Source organism: Scomber scombrus, chromosome 5 (assembly GCF_963691925.1).
Source record: "Scomber scombrus chromosome 5, fScoSco1.1, whole genome shotgun sequence".
Taxonomy (NCBI): domain Eukaryota; kingdom Metazoa; phylum Chordata; class Actinopteri; order Scombriformes; family Scombridae; genus Scomber; species Scomber scombrus.
The window spans coordinates 19,467,387-19,490,291 of record NC_084974.1 but is presented as its reverse complement, the minus strand read 5'-3'; the positions used below and the strand labels follow the sequence as shown (position 1 = coordinate 19,490,291).

At 40.4% G+C, this 22,905-nt stretch overlaps 1 protein-coding gene across 7 annotated transcripts in view; it reads left to right on the top strand.

Annotated features, from left to right (window-relative positions):
- Nucleotides 1–22,905, top strand: part of robo2 (roundabout, axon guidance receptor, homolog 2 (Drosophila)) — a 166,664-nt gene that overhangs the window by 106,030 nt on the left and 37,729 nt on the right. For all 7 annotated transcript variants that reach the window (XM_062419712.1, XM_062419709.1, XM_062419711.1 and 4 more), the window contains exons 5-14: nucleotides 102–240; nucleotides 9,507–9,643; nucleotides 10,831–10,842; nucleotides 14,818–14,942; nucleotides 16,420–16,591; nucleotides 19,175–19,380; nucleotides 20,408–20,489; nucleotides 20,599–20,764; nucleotides 20,900–21,066; nucleotides 22,577–22,698. In XM_062419712.1, the coding sequence (XP_062275696.1) occupies nucleotides 102–240; nucleotides 9,507–9,643; nucleotides 10,831–10,842; nucleotides 14,818–14,942; nucleotides 16,420–16,591; nucleotides 19,175–19,380; nucleotides 20,408–20,489; nucleotides 20,599–20,764; nucleotides 20,900–21,066; nucleotides 22,577–22,698 (1,328 nt within the window). The remainder of the gene's footprint in view (nucleotides 1–101; nucleotides 241–9,506; nucleotides 9,644–10,830; nucleotides 10,843–14,817; nucleotides 14,943–16,419; nucleotides 16,592–19,174; nucleotides 19,381–20,407; nucleotides 20,490–20,598; nucleotides 20,765–20,899; nucleotides 21,067–22,576; nucleotides 22,699–22,905) is intronic.

Here is a 22,905-nt window from a genome sequence, read left to right as displayed (position 1 = left end):
TTGTAATACATACCTGTACTGTACATTCAAGCACTGACATAAACTCTGAATTAATTACAGTAAGAAGTTATTCATTTCTATACTCTGTGCCCATCCTGCAGAGCGACCAACCTTCCTCCGGAGGCCGATAAACCAGGTTGTCCTGGAAGAGGAGACGGTGGAGTTTCGCTGTCAGGTACAAGGAGACCCCCAACCTAATGTGCGCTGGAAGAAAGATGACGCTGATATTCCTCGTGGAAGGTATGTACATCTATAAAGGGGAGAAGTGTCCCTTAAAATAGTGATGAAATGGATATGAGCAACTGGTTTTTGGAGTGTGTGTCTCAGTACATACTTGTATAGGTGTGTAGTAGTGATGTGACAAGCTGCACTTAATGCAAAAGAGCTGTGGAGGCATTGATGTCAATCCGAGTGTTTCAATTTAATGGTAATTCACACTGCCAGCTCTCACCTGGCTTTGCTGCCAGGGGGCATTAAATAGCCCTATTAGACTGTACACAATGCACATTACACATTCTGGATGAAGTGACTCCACCCCTGGGTTCCCCAGAAGACAGCTCCCACTGCCATAACAGGGAAGACAGCGTGTAATGTGAAGAAAGGGGTCTGCATGAAGACAAACATATATAGATTTATGGACAATTAAAATTGAGTGACAGGTAAGTGTGGAGGGAGGCTGAAAGGGAGACATTTAGAAGAACAGAAAATCTTGACATGTTGCAAGGCAGACAGGTAGAGACACAGGAGGATAGAATGACAGGAGATATGAGGAGACAGAGTATAGCAGCTGACGTGACCCTCAAGTGTCTGGGTACAGGTGCAGCTGTTCAGGTGAAATCTTGGCACGGACACCTCAGAAACCTGGAAGATAATCACTCCCTCACATACACATTTAACCCCGTTTAAGTCTGTATACCCTCACTAACATGACACATGCATTCACTCACACTGGAAAAAAACAGAGGGTGATGTCAGAAAAGGCAATAAAAGCCTGTAAGTTACTAAGCCATGCAAGCACCATTGCCAGCTATAGTCTGTCCAACTTCCTGTAAAAAGCAACTGATGATATAGTGATACTGTTTCTGTTTGGTCCTGCGTGTCGGCCTGTTGCTTCACAGTGAGTCACTGGACTTGCAGTCAAGAGCAGTGTCGTTGTCAAGAGTGGACTTCAAAGAGACTAGCGTTCTGTCCCCAGCCAGCAGGCCAGTCACACATTGCTTGGATCACCTCATAAAACATACACTCAGTGGACCTGACATCTCTCAAGGCTAGCTGCAGAGCTGAGCGTGGGCGGGTTGTTTGTGTCTGATAAGGATTTGGTTCACTGGGCAGTGGGACATAAGCACCGTGCCAAAGCAAACACATACAAGTATTTCACTTATATCTTTGATAGGGAGTTGGCTCTGGAAATGAGTTCATTTTGTACACTAATTAACAGAATTATAATGGATTAGGATGAGTGTCATGTGCCTGTGTCCTCTTTAGCTGTACCATCCCTTTGAAGTTGGGCCTTATTTAGTTGCAGAATAAAGAATTGGCTACATGAAAAAGACATTTCCAAATTAATAAACGATAAATATATCAGTGTTTCTAATGACAATGTGCAAGCTTTTGTTTTCCTCGCTATATTTAATTCTACAGTATTTTCTTTGAAGCAGAAAGTAAGCACGAACACTGCGATATTCTAATTCTGACATTTTCTGCCTTTGTTGCATGCCAAAATATTGTTTAATGACGATCTGTTCCTGCTTTCTCTATTGCTTATCTTCACTTAATAAACATCAAACACAGTTTCTCTCTGAATGGCAGAGGAATTGTTTAAAATCTTTCATAAACAATTTTCAGTTTGATAACTGGCAAGTGCTCTGAAGGAAAAGAGTTTAACTTCAATATCCCGACTAGGGTACCTGCAGAGCTTTTTGTCATATCTCACAGGTGCTTTATTCTATCAGTCCAATTTTTAATGAGTTTGTCTATCAATGTGTTCCCAATGATTTCATATCATTGTTTTCAGTTTCTGTTTTAATTAATGCTTTTTAAAAAATACCAGTGTGTTAGGGTCCTGGGGGACCCCAGTCAAAAAGCACCCAATTCTGCCTATGTAGTTTTAAAAAATGGGACTATTTATTGAGCTCATGGTCGCCATGGGTCCTAATTTAAAGTATCACACACCATCAGCGGGGAGGTAGGAGGACTCTGTTACTTATTTTGAATGCTTTGTGGAAAGATTATACTTGGGGTAAGAGCTGCAATTTATATTTAAGAAAAGTATATATTTTTGTTTTACACAATACGACTTTTTCAGATGACATTAATTACCTTACCTTTTTTTAGAAGAAGAAATATACAAACATTTATGGTAGAAGTTTATTCTTGGGGTCACCAGGGACCCCAGTCAGGCATCCTTGTATGTTAAATATGTTGGTAGGATGAGGGTTAAAACAGGACTGTAACCAGTGTCATGACACACGGCTGTGTTAGTAGCGTTCTTCACCACAGGAATGAAAGACTACTAAAGATCAAGCACTTCTATATGCAGTGGGGAGGGGTCTTGTTTGCTTTTCATCTGAAAAGGTTACACTGTCCTTATTATTATGATAAGCCTTAGAAAGAGAGACTTAGTGAGACCACTCCCTCTTTACCATAGAAATGTTTCAACTTGTCTTTACTGGCGCCTTTACACATGCTGTGCATGATTGTGTCTTTCTGCGGGTGTTTGTTTGTGTGCAACTTTTATACTGGGAAGAAGGGAAATGGAGCCTCAGCTGATTAAACAGGTCTTTAATATGCTCAGTGGCTCCAGCAGCCTCCCAGGCAAACACACACATTGGCACATAGACATAAAGCACGCCAGGATGGCACTGGCTTCAGTCTCTGTGGGATAGAGCCGCAGATAGAGACAGCACGACAATGTTTTTCAATTAGAGGACAAAAACAATGGTTCTGCTCTTTTACCTACAGAAATGTTACTGTATTTGTTTAATACCAAATTAAAAAAAAAAAAAAAAAGTAAAATCACCAAACAATCTTATCTCGTCGGGGATACTTGGTATGTTGCAATAAAATAGGCCAACCCCATATTTCTTCAAGTAGATATTATAATTAAAACTCCCTGGAGATTTCCCTGTGAAACCACTGAAATTACAGTTTGTCACATGTCAGAGTAAATATCTATAAATGGTAAATTAAAATGTCAGTAACAACAGGTGCATTATTTCTACTGGTGTATTAATTATACATGGGAATAAAGATGTTTAAGAGAAAATGTACATGGACTCTTGACCTTCAAAATATTTAGGTTAAGTTATTAAATGATTTAATTAAAGCACTGTGGCATTCATATTTCGTTTTAAACATGTTACACACAGCCCTATTAATGACTCAGTACTTAAATCTTAAATTTTTGCACAAATTTTAAGATACATTTACATAAGCCCTGTTCAGACAGGATTAGTATTTTAAGGGTAGGAGAAGGGGCGAAATAAAATATTTGACTCAGTAACAAAATCCATCCTTTGGACCGCATTTCAATAAAAAAAGACCTTGAGTTCAAATGATTAGTGTTTATTTTAATATTGTTTAATACAATTATTTCTAAATGTTTTTTTCTGAATTCTTATTATACCTTTACAGTAAATACAGAATACAGTGAAATCTGTGAAGGGATGTAGTGTTAAATACATGTAGTCCACTGCACATACTATTAGTTATAGGAAGACAGACTAGCCAAGACAGAATAATTACCCGCAGCTGAAATTAGATCAGCCCATTTAAATATAAGAGCTTGCAGGTTCATACTCTTGTAATGGCTTTTCTTTATTCCTTTGTCATCTGGACTCCCAAAAAGAAATGTATGTTACCATCAGGTCAGCAAACACTTTTCTATGTCCTTCATTTTCATAAAAACTCTGAACTATGCACTGAGATAATGAATCTCTAAAATACAAGGTGTCTCTCAGGACAGGACCGAAATTACAGAAGAACCAATAAGAGTGCTGAAAAACAGAAGATAATTGGGGCTTTAATTATTACTGGAGTAGTGGGAGAAAAATCAGGCATAAGCACTCTAGACGAGATTTATATCACTGACCAGCCCCTGTAATATTAAAACTACCCAACCTCCCCCAGAGAAATAAATCTTCTTTTTACCAGCATGCATAAGATTAGATTCAGATGGTAGAGTATGGTGTCTTCCCAGGATCAAATCTTGTGTGCATGTGACATTGAACAGCTGGAGTGCATCATGTCTGTCAAAATACTGTAAGATCAGTTACATACATTAAGCATCCTCCACATCCTTTGACTCGGTTATCCGACTTTTCAGGTTATAATTAACTAGAAAGTGGTATTCACCTGTCAGTTTGTTATTTGCAAGTTTGTCTGTGTTTGGATTAGTATCAGTATCAGAGTATTATCCGTCTTTCAAGCATCTCTGCAGAATCTCAGAGAAGCAACATAACAGCTTCTCCCTCATCAGAGAGCCAGGAGATAAGTACTAGAAAGTTTTGTGTCTCCAAATGGAGTGTAAACGGCTATATTCTATGAATCTCAGTGAAAAGACTCTGGCAGGGTGAGTTATCTCTCACTGCCTACCAGCTCTATGTGTGGCCCACATCTTTCCCCCTTTGGTTTTCCTCTCCCTCCTCATTTGCTCGGGACCCTTTTGCCCTCCCCTGTGCCTTATCAGAGCCCCTTTGGTCTTGCAGTCCATCTGTATTCAGGCCCTCTGTCCCTGTTGACCTCTGCCACACAGCCCCTGCAACATTCAGCAGAAAAGCTTTTCTTTCTAGCTCAATTCCTTCATGGTGTTTGTGTGGTGTGTGTGTGTGAGGGTGTGTGTGTGTGGGTGGGTGTGTGCGTGCGTGTGTGTGTGTGTGTGTGTGTGTGCTTGTGTGTGTATGATAGAGGTGTGTGGGTCATTCTATTTGAGAAAGCTGTGAAAGCTGGTGTGACAGGAGCGCCTGTGTTATGCTGACCGTCCAGTTTCAGTGATTTCTCACCTCCGCAACTCAGCAGAATGAAAAGACGGCAGGCTATGGTTCCTGTCTCCATTACTTCTCCTGATATATAAGCGGATACATCTGGTATGTATGAGTGTGCGTGTGTAAGAGGGTTGGCGAGTGAGATGGCAGTAGGATGAAAAGGAGTACATTTTAATCTTTTAGGGTTATTGACACTGATTGTGTCAGCATAATAAAATAATAATATATTTTAAATAATATAGGAAATATGATTTTGGATTAATTAGGAAGCAGGGAGTTAATTATTCATTGTACATCAAAGCTTTATTGTCATACAATGAAAAAAAAAAATCTTATTCATGTTTCACTGAGTGAAGAAAGCATAGTTAAATATCTCAGCAAGTATGCATGTATCTTTTGTTCTTTACACACAGTCAGAGAGAGAAAGAAAGACCAACAGTGGCTTTGCCGTGTCTTTTTTACCCCACTCTATATGCAACATTTTCCAGTGCAGCCATAGCGTCTACTCCACAAACCACTTTGACTAAGTAAAGACTGCACCACAGTGCACCACCAAAGGCTGCCACCATTGTAGCACTCTGGCCCTGAGTAGAAGTATTTCTTTTAAAGGCAGTTTTAGGATCGATTTCCTCTGCACAAACCCCCTTCCTAACCATAGGCATTAAGACAATGCCAAACTCATCTTTGACAAATGCAGGATAAGGTGATGAATATCAGGCGAACTGTTGGGAATGCTCTGACTCTGCTAAGGCTTGAGAGGTGCCAAGAGGACATGGAGCTCAAGCTAAGAAGATGAGAAGTGATAGTGGTTAATTGACTCCCTCTCACGGGTGACAGGGCCTGGACAGGTAGGACTCCAGCTTCTTTGATCAGGATGAGGTAAAGTAGCAGTCAGATGGTGTGAAACTGGATCAGACTGTCAGAATGAAATGGAGCAGAGAGGGGACTTTGTGTTAGAGCAGTCAGGCCAGAGAGCAGGCTAGAATTAGTCATCTACTGTATCTTGAGTCTGACTCTTGTGCTCAGAATTGGCACACAACCCTTCTGCCAACTCCCAGTTCCATTCACATGTACACACAGAGAGGCGAGGCAGATAAGATCCTCTCAGGTTGAGTCATTTTGTGGAGAAGTGTACAGACGTACATCCAGTTGTCCACACAAGAGAGAGATAAGATTCTCTTAATGTGAGTGAATTGGCACAAGTCTGAAGGTGGAACACGGGTGAGTGTGTTCCTGACAGACAGTTTAAAGGCAAATCCTCTATCATCATCTGGAGGATTTTTTTTATTTTTTAGATGTCATTCCTTTAAAGTGTGTCCAATAAAGTTTTCATCTCTGTACAGCGTTCTCCGTGCAACAAACATATCAGGTTGACAACCCAGAAAAATGCTGCTTTGTCTTGGCATTTGCTTACATTCCAATCACTCCTCATCTCCCTGCAGAGTAAATGACTCTGCACATGTGTGGATATGTGTTGGATGATTGTATACTTTGTTCTCTGTGTGGGTGTGTGTGTACAGTGTGCCTTTTTTTGGGAGTGGATTGAAACAGAGTGAGAGTCCAGCAGGGTGAACTTGGCTCTCCTATCTTCTCCACAACCCTTCTACATGTGCAATTACATTCCTTCTCTAATAGAGAACAGAGCTCTACCCCAATCCAGTTTCAATAAAGAGCTACTGTTTCCTTACATGTGTGTACTTGCATGTGTCTGTGGCCACAACTACCTCTTGTCCCTGAGTATTTCCACTCATCTTGTCATCTAGGCTGATTCCATATAGGAAGTTGATTACAGATTGATTGGGCTCATGTTTCTCTCTAATAAGTCCTGGACCAGCCTGAGGTTCTGTTTTGAGAGATTGATGGAGACAGGACCAAGCACAATAAGCATGTTGTACGGTATGTGCTCTACACTACGAAAGCCTGGTCACGCAGATGTCAGGCTGTGGGAACCTGTATGTCTAGTTGAACAATTTATGTTTCTATATAAGTGATGACAGTATCTGATGACAATATTTGTATCCCTCATGCCTGTTCTTGACAGGCTCACACTCCAGCATCTTTTTTAGCTGTGCTAGTGGCATGACTCAATGGATGGCAATGGCAGAATTTTGGTTGGTTGGTCAGTCCAACACTGTGGTCCAAATAGAAATTATTGAAATGCTATGAAAATTGTTACAGGCATCAATGCTGCCCAACGAATAATTCCTATTGACTTTTCTAAACCTCAAACTTTTCATTTAGCCTCATAATAAGGTCAGAAAATTTCAATTTGTCCAATATTTAATGACTAAATACTAGTTAAACTAATAAGCCTCACAGAGCCACTAGAATGGCTGTAGGCATGTTTTTACAATATCTTAATGGAAAGCCAACTATAGATCATTTATGTGCTGCTTGACTCACGAGACTGGAAAATGACCCTGTATTGCATGTGTATTTTTTTTTACCAGTATAACTAAATTAGAGCTGAAATAAGCCAAAAAAAATATTGCAAAATAGGGTTTTAGCAACCAATGTCTGAAGTGAAACATTGCCTTCCCTCTTTGTTGACACAGAGCTGCTTGGTGTAGGTTGATTGAGAGTACAGGGAACAAAGCCCTGACTGACTAACTAAGCTCTGACTTGTCCCTGTCACTCTTTTGTTTATCTCGATCTCTTTTGCTAAGTCAGAAGTTCATGTTGTGCTACCCATCCCCATCCAGGCTGGATGGCATGTTGTTGGAGGATGTTCTCTCTATTAGCTTGTTTGTTTCTCATCTGAAAGCAGGCCTCTCCCATAAGGTGCTGTCTCATTCTCGTGAATGCCACTCAACTTGGTTTCGACAATAAATGCTTTCTTCACATCCCCCACCATTACCTGAACTGTACATCCCCTCTCTCTAGAACAAAGCATTCAGTCATGACTCAGTCAAATAATCATTATGGCTCCTTAAGTACCTGTGTGGAAAGGTGGAACTGGCAGTAAGAGTTGAGGAATGTGCTTCAATAAAGCTGCCTTCGAATGCTTGCTCAGGAAATGTCATAACAGCAGGCGAAAAAAATAAGACATGGATAGACAGGACAGATTAGTTTTCCAGCTGCTGGTGGCAAGCAGCCATCAGTACCTGATGGCCGAGTAGGGGTCTTTCCCTCGAAAGAGAAATCGACCATAACATACTATTACCTTAAAGTCACTTCAGAAAGTCTTGTTATAAACCATATTTTGTTGCCATATCTAATTGTCCAATAAATTATCCACAGAAAACAGTTAACCTTTTGCTTTATAGAGAACTGAAGAGATCAAAACCCAAAAATGAATAATATAGCCTACTCTTCTGTGCTATAAAACCTCTATTGTTGTCCAAAACCTATTAAAAACACATAAAAGAGTCAATGGTGTTATATATCTTTATTACAGTGAACACAGCAAGCACAGTTTATTCAGAAACAATTCTGTGACTACATTTTCGATCTCTGAAGAGTTAGCTCTGTATTGGGAAGATGTCACCATGCATAGTTCTTTTATGTATTTTTAATAGCTGTTGGATGGCAAGTTCAAAGTTTTATGGAACAGAGGTATAAGCTTCAATACAAAGATAAAACAATGTCAGGCCTTTTTTTAAGCCTTTATGTGCATCAGGATTTTTTTTTTTTTACCTTGGGGACTCCAAGAGGTAGCATAAAAAAGACACTGTGGCAGACTGCAATGCATAAATTGAAAGACTACAACATAACATACTTCACCAAATTTCACCTGGATTTTCTCATTTCTCTTCAAACTAGTCATTTAAAATATTTGATTATCATAAGTTCTACACAGGGACTTTAAAGGGACAAACATAGTGCCAAGCTCTAATACAGTGTTTTTTTTATCTGTTCATCTCAACTCTGTTCTCAATGTTTGTAAGTGACAGCAGACGGTTGTCAGGCTGAAGGACCTCCATCACATAACCCCACCACCCCCACTAGCACACTACTCGTGCACTGCCAGGCCATAAACCCCTTTAAATTATAGACTGGAATAGCAAACCAGACTGGCATAATCGTCCTGTCACCTGTCATACAGGTCTAGGCTCACATATAGTTGCTATGTGGATTCAGTTAGTCAAAATACCTAACAATAACATGTTCCATGAAGATGCATTGCACCTGTACATTCGTACACTGGAACAGAAATGCTTAAGTTCACACACACACACATATTTAGTTCTGGTTATGGTTAAAAACACAGATAAACATTTCATGAGTATTGAACAAGTTTCGAGTGTTCCAACTGAGTGTACACCTCTCTGTGTACTGTGTGTCATTGTTGAATAATTGATCCTCCTCCTTGCAATCTCCATTTGTCAGAATGAACAGATGTGTTTCTGAGTACAGTGTATCTCTCCAAGAGAAAAATACGGCTTCTGCTACACAGCTCGACAGATATGGGTGAAATACTGAATCATTTGTAACTTTTCACAGGGTTTTATCTGAATTTATAGTGTTTGTATTTAATGCTGAACAGGATATTTGAATTTCATGATGTTACGTCTTTGCTGACAGGTATGAGATCAAGTATGACAAAGACGACTACGTGCTGAGAGTGAAGAAGGCGTCCATTAACGACGAGGGCACATTCACCTGTGTGGCAGAAAACCGTGTGGGCAAGCTGGAGGCTACTGCCACTCTCACAGTCAGAGGTATGAAACACTTTTGTTCTTTGTTGTTTTTTTATGTTAGTTAGCACGTAACAACACATAGAGAAGGTACTACACTAAAATGAGGTTAAGATTGGCAGTTTACTCCACGGGGTCCCCTTTGGACAAATGGAAATCCATGCTGACTCCCACAACCAAGAGAGATGTAGACAGTCCATGAATCTGTTTACTATTATTTACATTTCCAAGTGCAGCGTCGACACACTCTGCCACCCTCCCTCCCCCCACCCACAGTCATGGTGGTCTACTAGCCACGCTACCCTCCATGCCTTAACCGCCCAGTCAGCAAAGCCATTTCACAGACTACTGATGCACACAGCCAGTCCCACACCTGGGGTTTACAAGGTTAATAAAAACATTGTAACCATAATTTTCCCTATTTTCACCACTCTTCTTCCCATTAAAGCCATGTGTTTAAGGTCTCTGTGGAGCACTTTAAAGCGATGCAGGTGGTCAGCAGGAGGTAAAACAAGATCTCTTTGGAAGCTGGGTTTGTGAGAGTAGCATCTTAGTGTTTGAATTGATGGTGAAGATACATAAAGTAACACAAAGGAGGCACTGGAGAACCACTACCTGTACCATAACTTCTGTAAAGAGTGTGAGATTTCAAAGACACACTCTCTGGATGTAACCCACATACTGCCCTTATTTTGTCTTTGAAATCTTTTCTTTGCTCTTCCTCTTTTTTCTGCTCTATCCATCAGCACCAGCGACAAACACACCTTCACCCTGCTATTACAAACACACACCACCTGTAGAAATGTCAATTTCATTAATGCAGACAGAGGAGGTCCAGTGGTGTTTTTGTCCCTGAAGAGCAGAGATGCCTGCCTCCACAGAAATATTAAAGCGCTTGAAGACATTTGACCACCAGGGGGCACCTATACCAGACTACCTTTATCACTTATGGGTCTCAGAATCAGAGGCTTTGATATTATCAATAAAACTGTCCAGTGGATAAAAGCTACTGGATCCTCTCTGTCATGCTTACCCTGTGCCAGAAATGTGTTGGCCCCAACACAACATGTCATTCATTCTGACTTTTATTTCTTTTTTTGTCTTATTTTATTGTTTTTGTTCTGTTCTCCCTCTGTCGTTTTATATGTTTGTGTGTCTGTGTCTTAATTTGTTTCTTATGTGTATCCACTCCTCCATTGTTGTGTCTCCAGATCGCAATGTCGGTAAGTACCATCCTTCTGATTTGATTCCATCCTGCATGCCCCCTCCATACACACTACTGCATCTGACTGCTTGACAATCAGTTACCATTGCTTTAACATTACTGTATTTGACTAACACAGGTGTTACATCACATTGTCTACCCTCAGAATTACTCTTCCTGTTACGGTTACTAATAGCTGTGTAGACTTGTTACAACTCTACCTGGATTACTAACATGAAAAAACACTAATAACCTATTACACCAGGTCTGCCTGTTAATTGAATATGATACAGTACATATCCAGCCTAATAAATGTTACCAGCTGCACTTATTTTGTTTGCAGTAACCTGCAGAGCTTATTTTTATATGGCTTCTATGTTTTCTGAATATCTATATATGTTGTTTTCTTTCCCAATCACCATCAGCTGATTGAATTGGTAAAGGTTTCAACACATGCTACAGCTCAGTTTTATCATGTATAGTTGTTTAAAGTTTCCCCCATCAGTCAAGCTTTTTTAGACTCAGACCCTGGCAGTCTAATAGTCTCAGACATTGTCATCTCATATGGTCCAGGACGTGTTTAACTTGCAAGTCTCGAAGCCATCTGTGGACTTCTGGAACACAAAGCTGAGATCTGTTTGTTTTGGACAGGCTTCTTTCCTTCTGAGCCCCAACATGGAACTGGGAATCTCATTTTATTTCCCTGTAGATCGAGAAAAGGTCAAGACAGAACCACATTTGATACACTTAAGATGTCAACTTGTTTGAGGGAGTGAGTGAAAATGGGCATCTGGAGAAAAAAGTGTGTTTTCAAAGCAGAAACAGGAGGAACGCAGCAGAAAGAAACATGGGGTAGGACAAAGAAGGGAGAGAAACAGAATGGCAGAAGTGTGTGTCAAAACAGGCTTGACTGGCAGAAAAACCCAGTGTCTCAGTGGCGGGACTTTGGTTGCCAAAACAGCAGTGGCTGTCTACGATTGTTAAGCTGTCAGCTTCCAAGAAGGTGGAGGAAATTACACATTCACTCTGCCTGTGGGAAAAGACAGTAATTGCCGTCAACTTCTGAATAAAATATGACAGAACATGGGATTTAAAAGAAATGCTTCTAAGTTTGTGTGCCTGGGTGTACTGAATGGATGTCAGTCTCTCTGTCCATTTTTTATTTTCACCCTGACTGCTGTTTCATGTGAAGCCCTTTCCAAACCAGTGACCCTCTCCAAACCTGTGACTTGTCATGAATTAAATATGGGTGCCTGATCATGTGTTTCCTTGGGAAGGGACAGGAAGGAGCCTCTCACATGTCAAAAAGGGTCTCTGAATCAAAACAGTATAAGTTAGCCCAGAGCCAAGCTGCATACCTTTTTGATCTATGCTTCTCTGTGGGCATCCCTCTCATTTTTAGTTCCATTCGCCTCACATCTCCCTTCAGTATTTTATTCGTTTTCAAATGTAATTTAAAAGATAGAAAGTGAGATTGAAAGTAGTACTGCAGCTATAGAATAAGCCCAAGATATTTCTCAGGCCACCGGGAAAAGCTGAGCATGCAGAAACTACAGTTTTGGTCTCGTAAAAGAGTGGGGGGTCATCTCATAGATACTACAGTTCAGCTGATGTTTTGACCTTTCTACAGTGGGTTAAACAGCCAAAGCACAATAGAAGATGTATTTGCTGTTAACAAAGCCACCACTGATGCCAAGTTGTTGGTTACAACAACAATGATTCACAAATAGATTTCTTAATTCCATTAAAGCTTGGGTAAATCTAACTGAACAACACTTAATCTTAAACATCCAGCTGCAATCAATCATCCATAAAAAACTAAAAAACAATTGCAACCCTCAAAAACATTCACATAACTTAATTCTGTTTGACAGTACTTGTTGTGATAAATACAAAGACAAGTTGCGTAAACTCTTGGTTATTAATAAACAGAGTTTATGTGACACAGTCATAAGAAAGTTAAAGAAGAAAAGACTGATGAAGACAGTTTGAGAAAAGACAAGGATGGGCAATGCATGATAAGGAGCAGTCTGCAAGGTGTTAAACCATATTTTTGGTGAGTGGTTAGTAATACAGTGAGTGGGATGCAACAGAGCAGAGGAAGAGAAGGGAGGGAATTGAGTCTTTGCCAGAGCATGATTTAGGAGCTCTGTATCAGGCCCGGCATTGTGAGAGCCACAAGATATCCAAGCTGCAGAAGGCCAAACGGGAAGGCTGTAAATCTGTAGCCATCTGTACCATTCCCAACTGTGTGTATCTTTGACAAATACACACCCCCCAAAAAGGGATTACATGGAGAAACCAGCCAAATGGGAAGAGTTTGGCCTTACTAGAACCAGCTGGCTTGTCAGAGAAATGACTTACAAAGAAATCAAAAGAAGCAGAAAGGGGGCAAGATGTTGCATTGCAACAAATCATTTGTGTCATACAATTTTGCAGCAATCTATATAAATCTCTACAGTTTGCATTTTGTTTGTTTAAAGAACACATTTCTGCTCCTCTTTGAGTTTACAGCTAGGACTATGCGTCTATACTTTGCTGACTTTGATTATGTTTGCAGGAGCCATTTTCCTCCTGCAAGTGAAGCATTTTTTATGTCCAGTCTTGGCAAACATGGCACTTATTAACACGGGACCAAGACACCAGCGATGGTCATAGAATAAACAAGTAGAGGTCTTATGTCATGAAGTATGTCATCTCAAGTCAAAGTTTAGACATTCACAGAGATCAGGTTTCGCAGCTGAGATAATTGTGTTGATGTTCAGCAGATACATTTATATTAGCTTATGGCAACTGTATGAAAAAAGTTGTGAGTGCAGGTTACAGGTTGTTCATAAAGATAAGATATGATGTGGTAAAGTCTTCTTTGCTGCTGTGCTGGATGCTATGTCAAAGACTCTATAGTCTTTTGTGTCTTTGGGATGAGAAAGGGGAATTTTAAATTGATTTGTCGAGGCATAACACCTCTATTGCTGTTAAGTAATAGAGTCCACTGTGGGAAGGGCACTCTATATTCCATTATTATCCCAGCTATGCATTCTGATTCATCAGCCTCCGTTTGTTACTTGTCCTGTGAAAAATCATGATGATGAATGGCTCTTGAACAAGTAGAAACATTTGGTGTGAGGAAAGTGTGGTGTGAAATCATGCCTATACAGCCTGCCATCAGGGAACAGTCAGAAAGTGAGGACAGGCAATACAGCACACCAAAATAACATGTATCTAATCTCTAAACCTCTCTCTCTCTATTATTGAACCGCATCTGTCAAGTCGTCAGTCAGAAATGTCTCACTCTGTCTCCGCCGCGAGGGTGTGACAACTGGTCTAGCTTCTGATGGAGTCGTGAATATTTACTGAGAAAGCTTCACACTACGATCTCAAAGTTTAATAGCCTTTCAAACCTCTTCTGTCTTTGATGGAGAGTGTTAGCTTGAAGCATGATGAACACAGAAATAGTCTTCTCTATCTCTCTCTCCCCTTTTCTACAATTTTTTATCAGAAGTATTCCGCCACTAAGATCTGTACTTTTATATGAGATTCATTCTGATACAGACTAAATCTTACATATGGAAAGTCAGACATGTTTATCCCTGTATGTCTTTACCTGTTCATAGTCTTGGATGTTTCCAGGGCATGGGTGTGCCTATGTGTTGTCTCAGATCTAAACGCCATTGTGGCCAAGGCTCTTCCCTGTGTGAATGCCAATGTGACTGTCATTCATTCAGTTCCAGCCTCACCTGGATGAATGGCCAACCTGGTTACCATGGCAATGATAGTCATGATAGTCATTGGTGTTCAGAGCCATCAGAGAGAAAATGATGAATATTATGCTGCATGGAAGCTCTGTACGGCACTCCCATTTTAATTTGACCATGTGGTATATTGCTTGTTTTTGCTTGAAATCCCCAAGCACTGAATATCTCCAGCACTGATGTTGAGCCTAACTATGTTCCACTCGTCTACTAACACTGCTGTTTTTACCCTTTGACCTCAGCTGCCCCCCAGTTTGTCATCCGTCCAAGGGACCAAATTGTGGCTCAGGGTCGCACTGCCACCTTCCCGTGTGAAACTAAAGGAAACCCTCAGCCTGCTGTCTTCTGGCAGAAAGAGGGAAGTCAGGTAAGAGTGGAAAATCTTGCACATCCCCATGGATAGAACATGTTAAGTAGGCAGCTTTACTGTACATGTAGTGTTATCATCACTCAGCACCTTGTTTGGATTCCCTTGTCTGCATGGACACTGAATACTTACGATTCTCTTGCCCTGCGCGTGCACACACACACACACACAATACTTCAAACTACACTATCTGTCATCAGTATCTTTACTACAGACCTACAGATACACCTTTGTTCTCAGGAGCTGCCAAACGACAGTGTGCCTGGCAAAGTGCTAATCGGTTTCCCGTGACCCTGCGCTGATAAGAACGATCCTATCCCTCACTCAAGTAGATAACCCATTCAAATACCTGGGTGTCCTCACAATGCTCAACAACAGTGCCAATTAGTAGCCTGTTGGGGCTTGTAGATGAGCCAGAGATATGATTCAGCTCTGGCTAAGGTTCAAAACACACACATACACACACAGCCTGCAGGCCAGCAATTACAGCATAGTTCTTTTGAAAGAGTGAACAGAAGTGAGACACATGCTTACATGTTCACACAAACATTTGGTGTAACATTTACCTCTTATCATTGTGTGACCTACAGCTTATGACTCATTATTACTGAGTAATGTTGTGAACTTGTAGACCAGATTTATATCCGGCGTGTGTTTCACATTGTAATTAAAGATGAGTCTTTCGAAACAAATGCTCTACAAATGTCTTTGCACAAGTGGTTGCATGTCCTTGTCTTCTCAGTACTCGTTTCTGTCCTGTTGTGTATTGATGTTTGTTCTACCTCCCTTACAATTACTTATAATGGGAATGGAGGTATTTGTTGAGAGCAAAAAATATAGCTAATCAAATGCAGTAATTCAATGACATAGGCCTTTTTTGACACTTGAGCATAATGGAGTGTACATCTCTCATTTGTTACAGATTTGTAGAGCCTAATTTGAAAACACACCATCATTTGTAGCATTTAAGTAATGAGGGATAATTAAATCCAGCTAATGTATTTGCTGGTTACCTTTGGGGATCATATAAGAAAAAAGTGAATACAAAAAATAAATATCAGCTGTGTATTTACTCTGATATGCACTGGATTGATAATATCCTAAATATATATATTTTTAATTCAGTATAAGCTCCACTTGTATGGAGTGGTCTCTGGGGGTAAAAAAAAGCAGACCAAAACTACAGTGGAAATGAAGCAGAGAGGAAAGTAGTCATGATGCCAACAAGAGCAAAAGTAGCCTTCATAACCCAGTGCAGCCTCTGGCTTGGCCCAAAAATAAGTATGAAACCAAATCATCAAACTGTATACATGTTGTGCAATTGGTTAACCGAGTGATAGATGAAATTTACTCTGTTCAGACTATAGTTGTAATGGTGTACGTGTGTTTTTGGTGGTGGAGTGTGCTTTTTGTAATTCTTCCAGGTTGTACTGGTTCCATGTTCTCACTAATTGGCTGTTTGTTCCTCTTCCTGCAGAATTTGCTGTTTCCCAACCAACCCCAGCAGCCCAACAGTCGCTTCTCAGTATCGCCCAGCGGAGACCTCACCATCTCATCTGTGCAGCGGGCAGATGCTGGTTACTATATCTGCCAAGCCCTGACCGTTGCAGGCAGTATTCTCGCCAAGGCTCAACTGGAGGTCACAGATGGTAAGGGAAAACTGGCACGTAACTTCTTCCATGCCAGCACACTACAGCACTCACTTAAGCACCACTGTGGTGCTTAAGTGAGCAGTTTCACCACCATGTGGTGAAACTGGTACATATGTGCATATACACACAGATGTATACTCAATCTGCATGTCTAATTTCATCCTACATGCACTTGAGTTTAGTTTGTTGTGGTTAACCGGAACATCTTTCCTGTCTTTTTGAGTGAGGCCTTTAAAACTTTTGAAAGTATAAATACACAGGCACAAAATAAATGTTTTATTCCATGCTCAGGACTAAATTCAGCTAGAAAACCCTCAGTCACTGTGCTTTTTTCTAGTGCGCTCTTTGTTTCAGTTTTCTTCTGACAAAGATTCATTAAAATTATCTGCTTTTTCATTTGGAAAGGAAATGCAATGCCCTTGAGTCCCTTCAAGTTTAATGATCAGCATTTGGGTGAGTGGGTTAGGTGCAGGTATGTTTGTAAGGGAGGTAGCAAGATAAAGACACAGGGAGAAAGAACGGGTGGTGGGGCATGATTGAGTGAGTGAGTGACAATGGTTTGCTGTGGAATGAATTATGTGGTCCTGCGAGGTGTAGGAGCATCTAATCTGCTCAGCTGTTGTGATGGGAAGATAGACGGCCATCCATATGTCTGCTGAAGTACCTGCTAGCTGAAAGATTAAAAGCACCTCTGGAACACTTTTCAGCATTTTATTTGAAACAGAAATAGTTCAATTTTAAAAAACAAATTGGTATGCCCTCCAATTGATTGAAATAACTTCACCTTTTACACCCAAATACATCAGCAGTTAAGCGTCTTTTTTGGTTGTTAAGTATTTACTGTATATTTTCCAATTCAGAAATAATGATTTTGTTTCTGCTGGAATGTGTTAGATGAGGCATGTGAGAAAATGAGTGTGAGGCAGGTCGAAAGAAAATGAGGGAGAGGAGGAAAGAGTACAGGAGGGCCGGGGTGAGGTCATGGCCACACCTGCTGCAGTCTTCTTGTGATTTACTGCACCATGCACTGACAACAGTCTGTGGAGTTCAAGGAGATCTGTAATGAGAAATTCCTGATCCAGAAACCCAAGGCCTCAGTTGAGCTTCACCTCCTCCCTCCGTCACTCCTACATGCCATCAACACATACATCAGACTCATCAAGCCCCTAGACCAAGCAAAGGATTCTATTTGTGCACTTGCCTCAGTCAAAGCTAACTGTCATTTGTTGAAAAGAAAAGTGTTGGAGTTGTGAACTGTGCTTAAAACATCCTTTAACAAACATGGATGCACATCATATTTCAGGCTATTTAGCTTTATTCTAGATTGTAATGTTGGTGTAAATCTTGAGGTGAAAGCGAAAGCCGGCAGAGGACTTCCTTGATGTGCTTATGAGATAAGATAAACTACAGCACAGTGAGCCCACTGTCTAGGAGGAGGTGCTTTGGATCCACTCATGATTCAGATTATCACTTATGATTCATATGATCACATTCTCCTTAAAATAAACAATCCAGTGGACTAAAATAATGAATGAACTATTATCATTGAAATTGATGTACTACATTTGGCTTGTGTTAGATGATATAGAGGGCCTTCTGCACAGTTTTTCTCTGTCTCTCCCAGGGGCCTCAAAACCAAGGGTGACCATAATGCAGCACAAGCTTGGAATCGCTTCCTTTTGTCAGATGTGGCTGCTAGAGAGAAAAAGGGTGGAAACGAGGGTGTGATAATGTGTTGAAAGGTTACTGAGGTAGACTTGGTAATTAGCCCCTGCAGGTCTGACATCATTAATCCATACCTTCTAATTAATGTGGGTTCTGTGATGCCAGGGGGACTCCACATTATTCAACTCTAAATATATAAACTGCCTGTGCACTAGACTGCTAACTCTCTATGAGATCACCTCTGACATACCCAGTATTTCATAGAAAGAACCCACTGGCTTTTTTGGCACATTATAACAAATTAATTTTCTCATATGAATTGAATTCATCACAGCATTAGCATCTAAAGTGAAACTTTACTAATATGTAAAAAGGTTGTTTTTGCTGAGAATTTCCTGTTAAGAGTTTGATTCTTCACTCTTACATCTCTTGTGTATATCATGAGGTTGTTTCAGTGTAAATTCGTATTTGAAATTCACCTTTTATTGTGCCCCACACTGCACATAATGAAGTATTTATCTGAACCACACTGAGTCAAAAGGCAAGAGCCTCCCAACAAACTGTACCACAGAGTCTAGAGTAGTGTATAAAAATAAGGCAGCCCAGGCAATAACTGGAAACTGCTTAGCATCCCTTTGCCACATCAATGAAACTAAAAAACACTACCCAGCTGTTTTTGCCCTGCTTCCAGGAAAAACAGGAAAAAGTCATTGTTCTGTGGTGCAATTACAAGACCTGTAGAGAAAATAGGTTACTTTATGATAGATACCCACATCCACCACCACCGTATTTTATGATCAGTGCTTTCATAGTCGGACGCCTTATGTATACAACGTCATCCATCTAAACTTCAAACTGTAGTTGAATGTATCTTGTAAATAATGATATGCCCATAATGTTGTCTTCGTATTGCAGTGTTCACAGACAGACCACCACCCATCATTCGCCAAGGCCCATCCAACCAGACATTAGGGGTGGACAGTGTGGCGTTGTTGAAGTGCCAAGCATCAGGAGACCCAATCCCCTCCATCAGCTGGCTGAAGGATGGGGTCAGTCTGCTGGGAAAGGACCCTCGTATGTCCCTGCAGGAGCTGGGAAGCCTCCAGATCAAAAACGTCAAGGTAAAGGATCTCGCTTGTATAATGTTAAGACCCACCAGTCAGTTGTGCTATCATATAATGAAGTATGTCCTTTTTTTTCTTTGTTTCACGTCTTTGTCACTACTCTATCTTCTTATCACTCTATTTTCTTGTCTCTTATGTAAATTTGTATGTTCATGCTTGCAACACAGAAAGATATAAGCTTTTGTAGAATTAAGTAGGACATGGCTTAAGCATAAATTTGATGTACAAGAGGAACCATAATACCTTAAGATAAATAGGCATCATTTATTTATTTTATTTCATTAATTGTTTGATAGTATCACTTATGTGGCATGGCAACGCTGACATGGCTCAGCTGTGCAGAGTTGGATGGACTCCAGCTGTAGGATAGAAACATGTATGCACTTAAGACATATACACACACGTGTCGTACACACATACACATTTAGAGTAGATTAAATTTAAAAGGCTCACATCTTCCTTTCCCCACTCTGAGGCCTCAGTGGAATATCTATTACGCTTGACAAAGCTGCCGACCACTGACATGTTATTTAATAAATGGAAGGAAGGCACAGGGACAAAAACCAACAAAAAAAACAAAGTTCCTAAGAGGGATGGAGAGACAAGCCAGCTGTCATCGGTCCAGGGGGTTCCAGCAGCCCACCCTAAATTAATTAGCCTGGCTTTGTTGTGGTCGGCAGGACAGTGGGGAAATAAGGAGAGGGAGTGGAAAAGTGATGGAAGGGTGGTGAGTAGAAAATGGAATTCATTAGGAAATTAGCGTCAGCACTTTGAGGCACTCACAAATGACACACAATTTGGCCAGCACAAGGCTAGCTTGTGAAGTCGCTCCATCTCTTATCAGTGTTTCAGTGAGAGGAAGATCACATGTAGTCTGTCTCTGCTACTGCTCTCACGATATGTGAAATCAAATGGCTCTTTCACTGAAAGTATGATTAGTGGAGTCATTGCACTCTGTGTGTTGATGCTCTTAGCGTGTGTTTGTTTGCATTCATATGTGCATGTGTTTTCTACTGCACTCCAGCTTTCAGACTCTGGGATATACACATGTGTGGCTACCAGTTCTAGTGGTGAAACATCATGGAGTGCTTTCTTGGAAGTCAAAGGTACAGCAAGCCATACTGATTTCATGTATTTTATGTTAAAAAAAAATTCTCAGTTCCACTTGTTAGAGAAAATTACATTACATTTTTCTTTATCATTTGAATACTTCAGAAGCTGGGGGAGTGATAGTCACAAAAAACCATGATGAGAATGAGCTTCCAGGACCACCGTCTAAGCCTCAGGTCACGGATGTCACCAAGAACAGTGTGTCTTTGTCCTGGCAGTCCGGGATGGTTGGAGCATCACCTGTCTCTTCATTTGTCATTGAAGCATTCAGGTTTGTTTTACCAGTAACATTGAAGGCCAGTTAGTAGCTTTGTTATTCTGTTGCTTACAGGTACAAACATGTTTTATTTCACAAGCAATATAATGTCAAAATAAAGTGAAATAACCCGCTTCTTTCCCATTACAGCCAATCAGTGAGCAACAGCTGGCAAACAGTAGCAGATCATGTGAAAACCACCCAGTTTACTGTTAAAGGTCTCCGTCCCAACACCATCTACCTGTTCATGGTCCGAGCTGTCAACAGCCAGGGCCTGAGTGATCCAAGTCCCATGTCTGAACCAGTCAGAACACAAGGTACCTTAAATAACTTAATAACTGAAACTAAATTAATTAATATGAAAGGAATGTTCAGCAGTGTCTATTGAGCACATGTGCAATGTCTGTAATGATTCTAAGTGATCCAGGTCATGGTTATCCTAGGAGGGTTTACTCGAAGGCAATCAAGTCGGATTGCCTTTGATTCAACCCTCTTTGGATAATACATGTATAATAATTTCCAAACGTGTCATAATCACTTCCACCATTGAAACATAGTTCTCTTTTTTGCTGAGTATAATTTTTTGCTGCACCTTATAGGTTAAGGTTGCAGTGCTTCCCTTCAAAGTGATACTTATCATCCCCTCTTGGCAATCCGCAGTGAATAGCCACACTGATATACTGCAGAACTTTCCAGAGGTCAAATTCTCAATCTCAAGCCCAGCTCATTAAGGCTACACTTAAGCAATTATGTAAAATAAGCATGTCTACTTTTGGAGGGCCTAACTCAGTTAGTGCTATCCCTGCTATGTTAATGATCATAACAGGAGAAAATGACTGCCTCTAAACCAAAAGAAGATTTGATTATGGTACCGGACAGACCACAGTCTCCAGATTACATTGATATGATAAGTTCCCGGCACAAAAAAGAAAGGGAAAGAAAAAAAAAATCACATTTTAGCCAAGCAATGTCAAATGCAAGCCGAGAGTGTGTTCTTCATAAAAAGCAGAGAATTCAATTTGAAATTCAGCATATCTCTTTTATGCTGACCGTAGGGCCTTGAAATGATATATAGACATGTTTATTGACAATAGCATACATTGATGACTAATTGATTTTCCACTTCGTTTTAACTGTGTTTGGCCTGTCGTGCCCTATTTGTGTGGCCTGTGATTCACGACTCTGTTGGGTTGTCTGAATGAAGCGTTCTTGAAATATAATTTTTTCCTTTAAGCTTTTCACTTTCATTTAGTAAATAACTCAAAATGTGGGTTGTTACAACCACACTCAGTATCTCATAGACTATTTTTTTATTGCTTGAAACACATGCATGTGCAAAATGGGAGATGGGAAATGAGCTAGAAAATAGTGTCATACTGTCCATTCATCTTCCATCCATTATGTCTGGGGGTCGCGCTTTCAGAGTTCATTCGTTGATGTGGTTGTTCAGTCAGGCTCCAATAAGTGCAGACAAGTCACACATCTGAAGAACTTTGCCAGCCCAAGTCTCTTTTCTTTTTTTCAAACCAGACAAGTGCCTTAACACAAAATGAAATGAGGTCATTTTAATGCAGATGAAGTTGCTCCTTTTCAAACAAAATAATGATCGCTAAGTGTATGCCTTTTTGTTGAATCCCGTTGGTCTATTCAGTCTGTCTTTAACCATTCCCCTCATGATGGTGATGAACCAAGACTTATTCTAAGAAACTCAGTAAACTCTGGTAAAACTAAGTGGAAGAGAGTGGGCAACATTTTACTTTTGGATGTAAGAAACACATACATGCATTTGTTGTTTGTCTTATACATTTTTCTTTCTCTCTTTCATAGACATAAGTCCGCCAGCTCAGGGTGTTGACCACAGGCATGTACAGAAGGAGCTTGGTGAAGTCATAGTTCGGTTACACAACCCAGTTGTCCAGAGTCCCACAACCATCCAGGTCACATGGACAGTAAGTGCAGCTTGTTATTTTACATACAGAATCCAACTATATTTATTTACCACGACACTTTAATCATGTACATCATTTTCATTTGTTCAGCTTGAGGCCTTTTACTGGAAAAACTAAGATTTATGTAAAATCAGTTGTTTTGTCTTTGGTTTTCTCTTTGCTCTGTGTTCATTTAGATATTTGATTGTGTAGAATTGAGTCATAAAG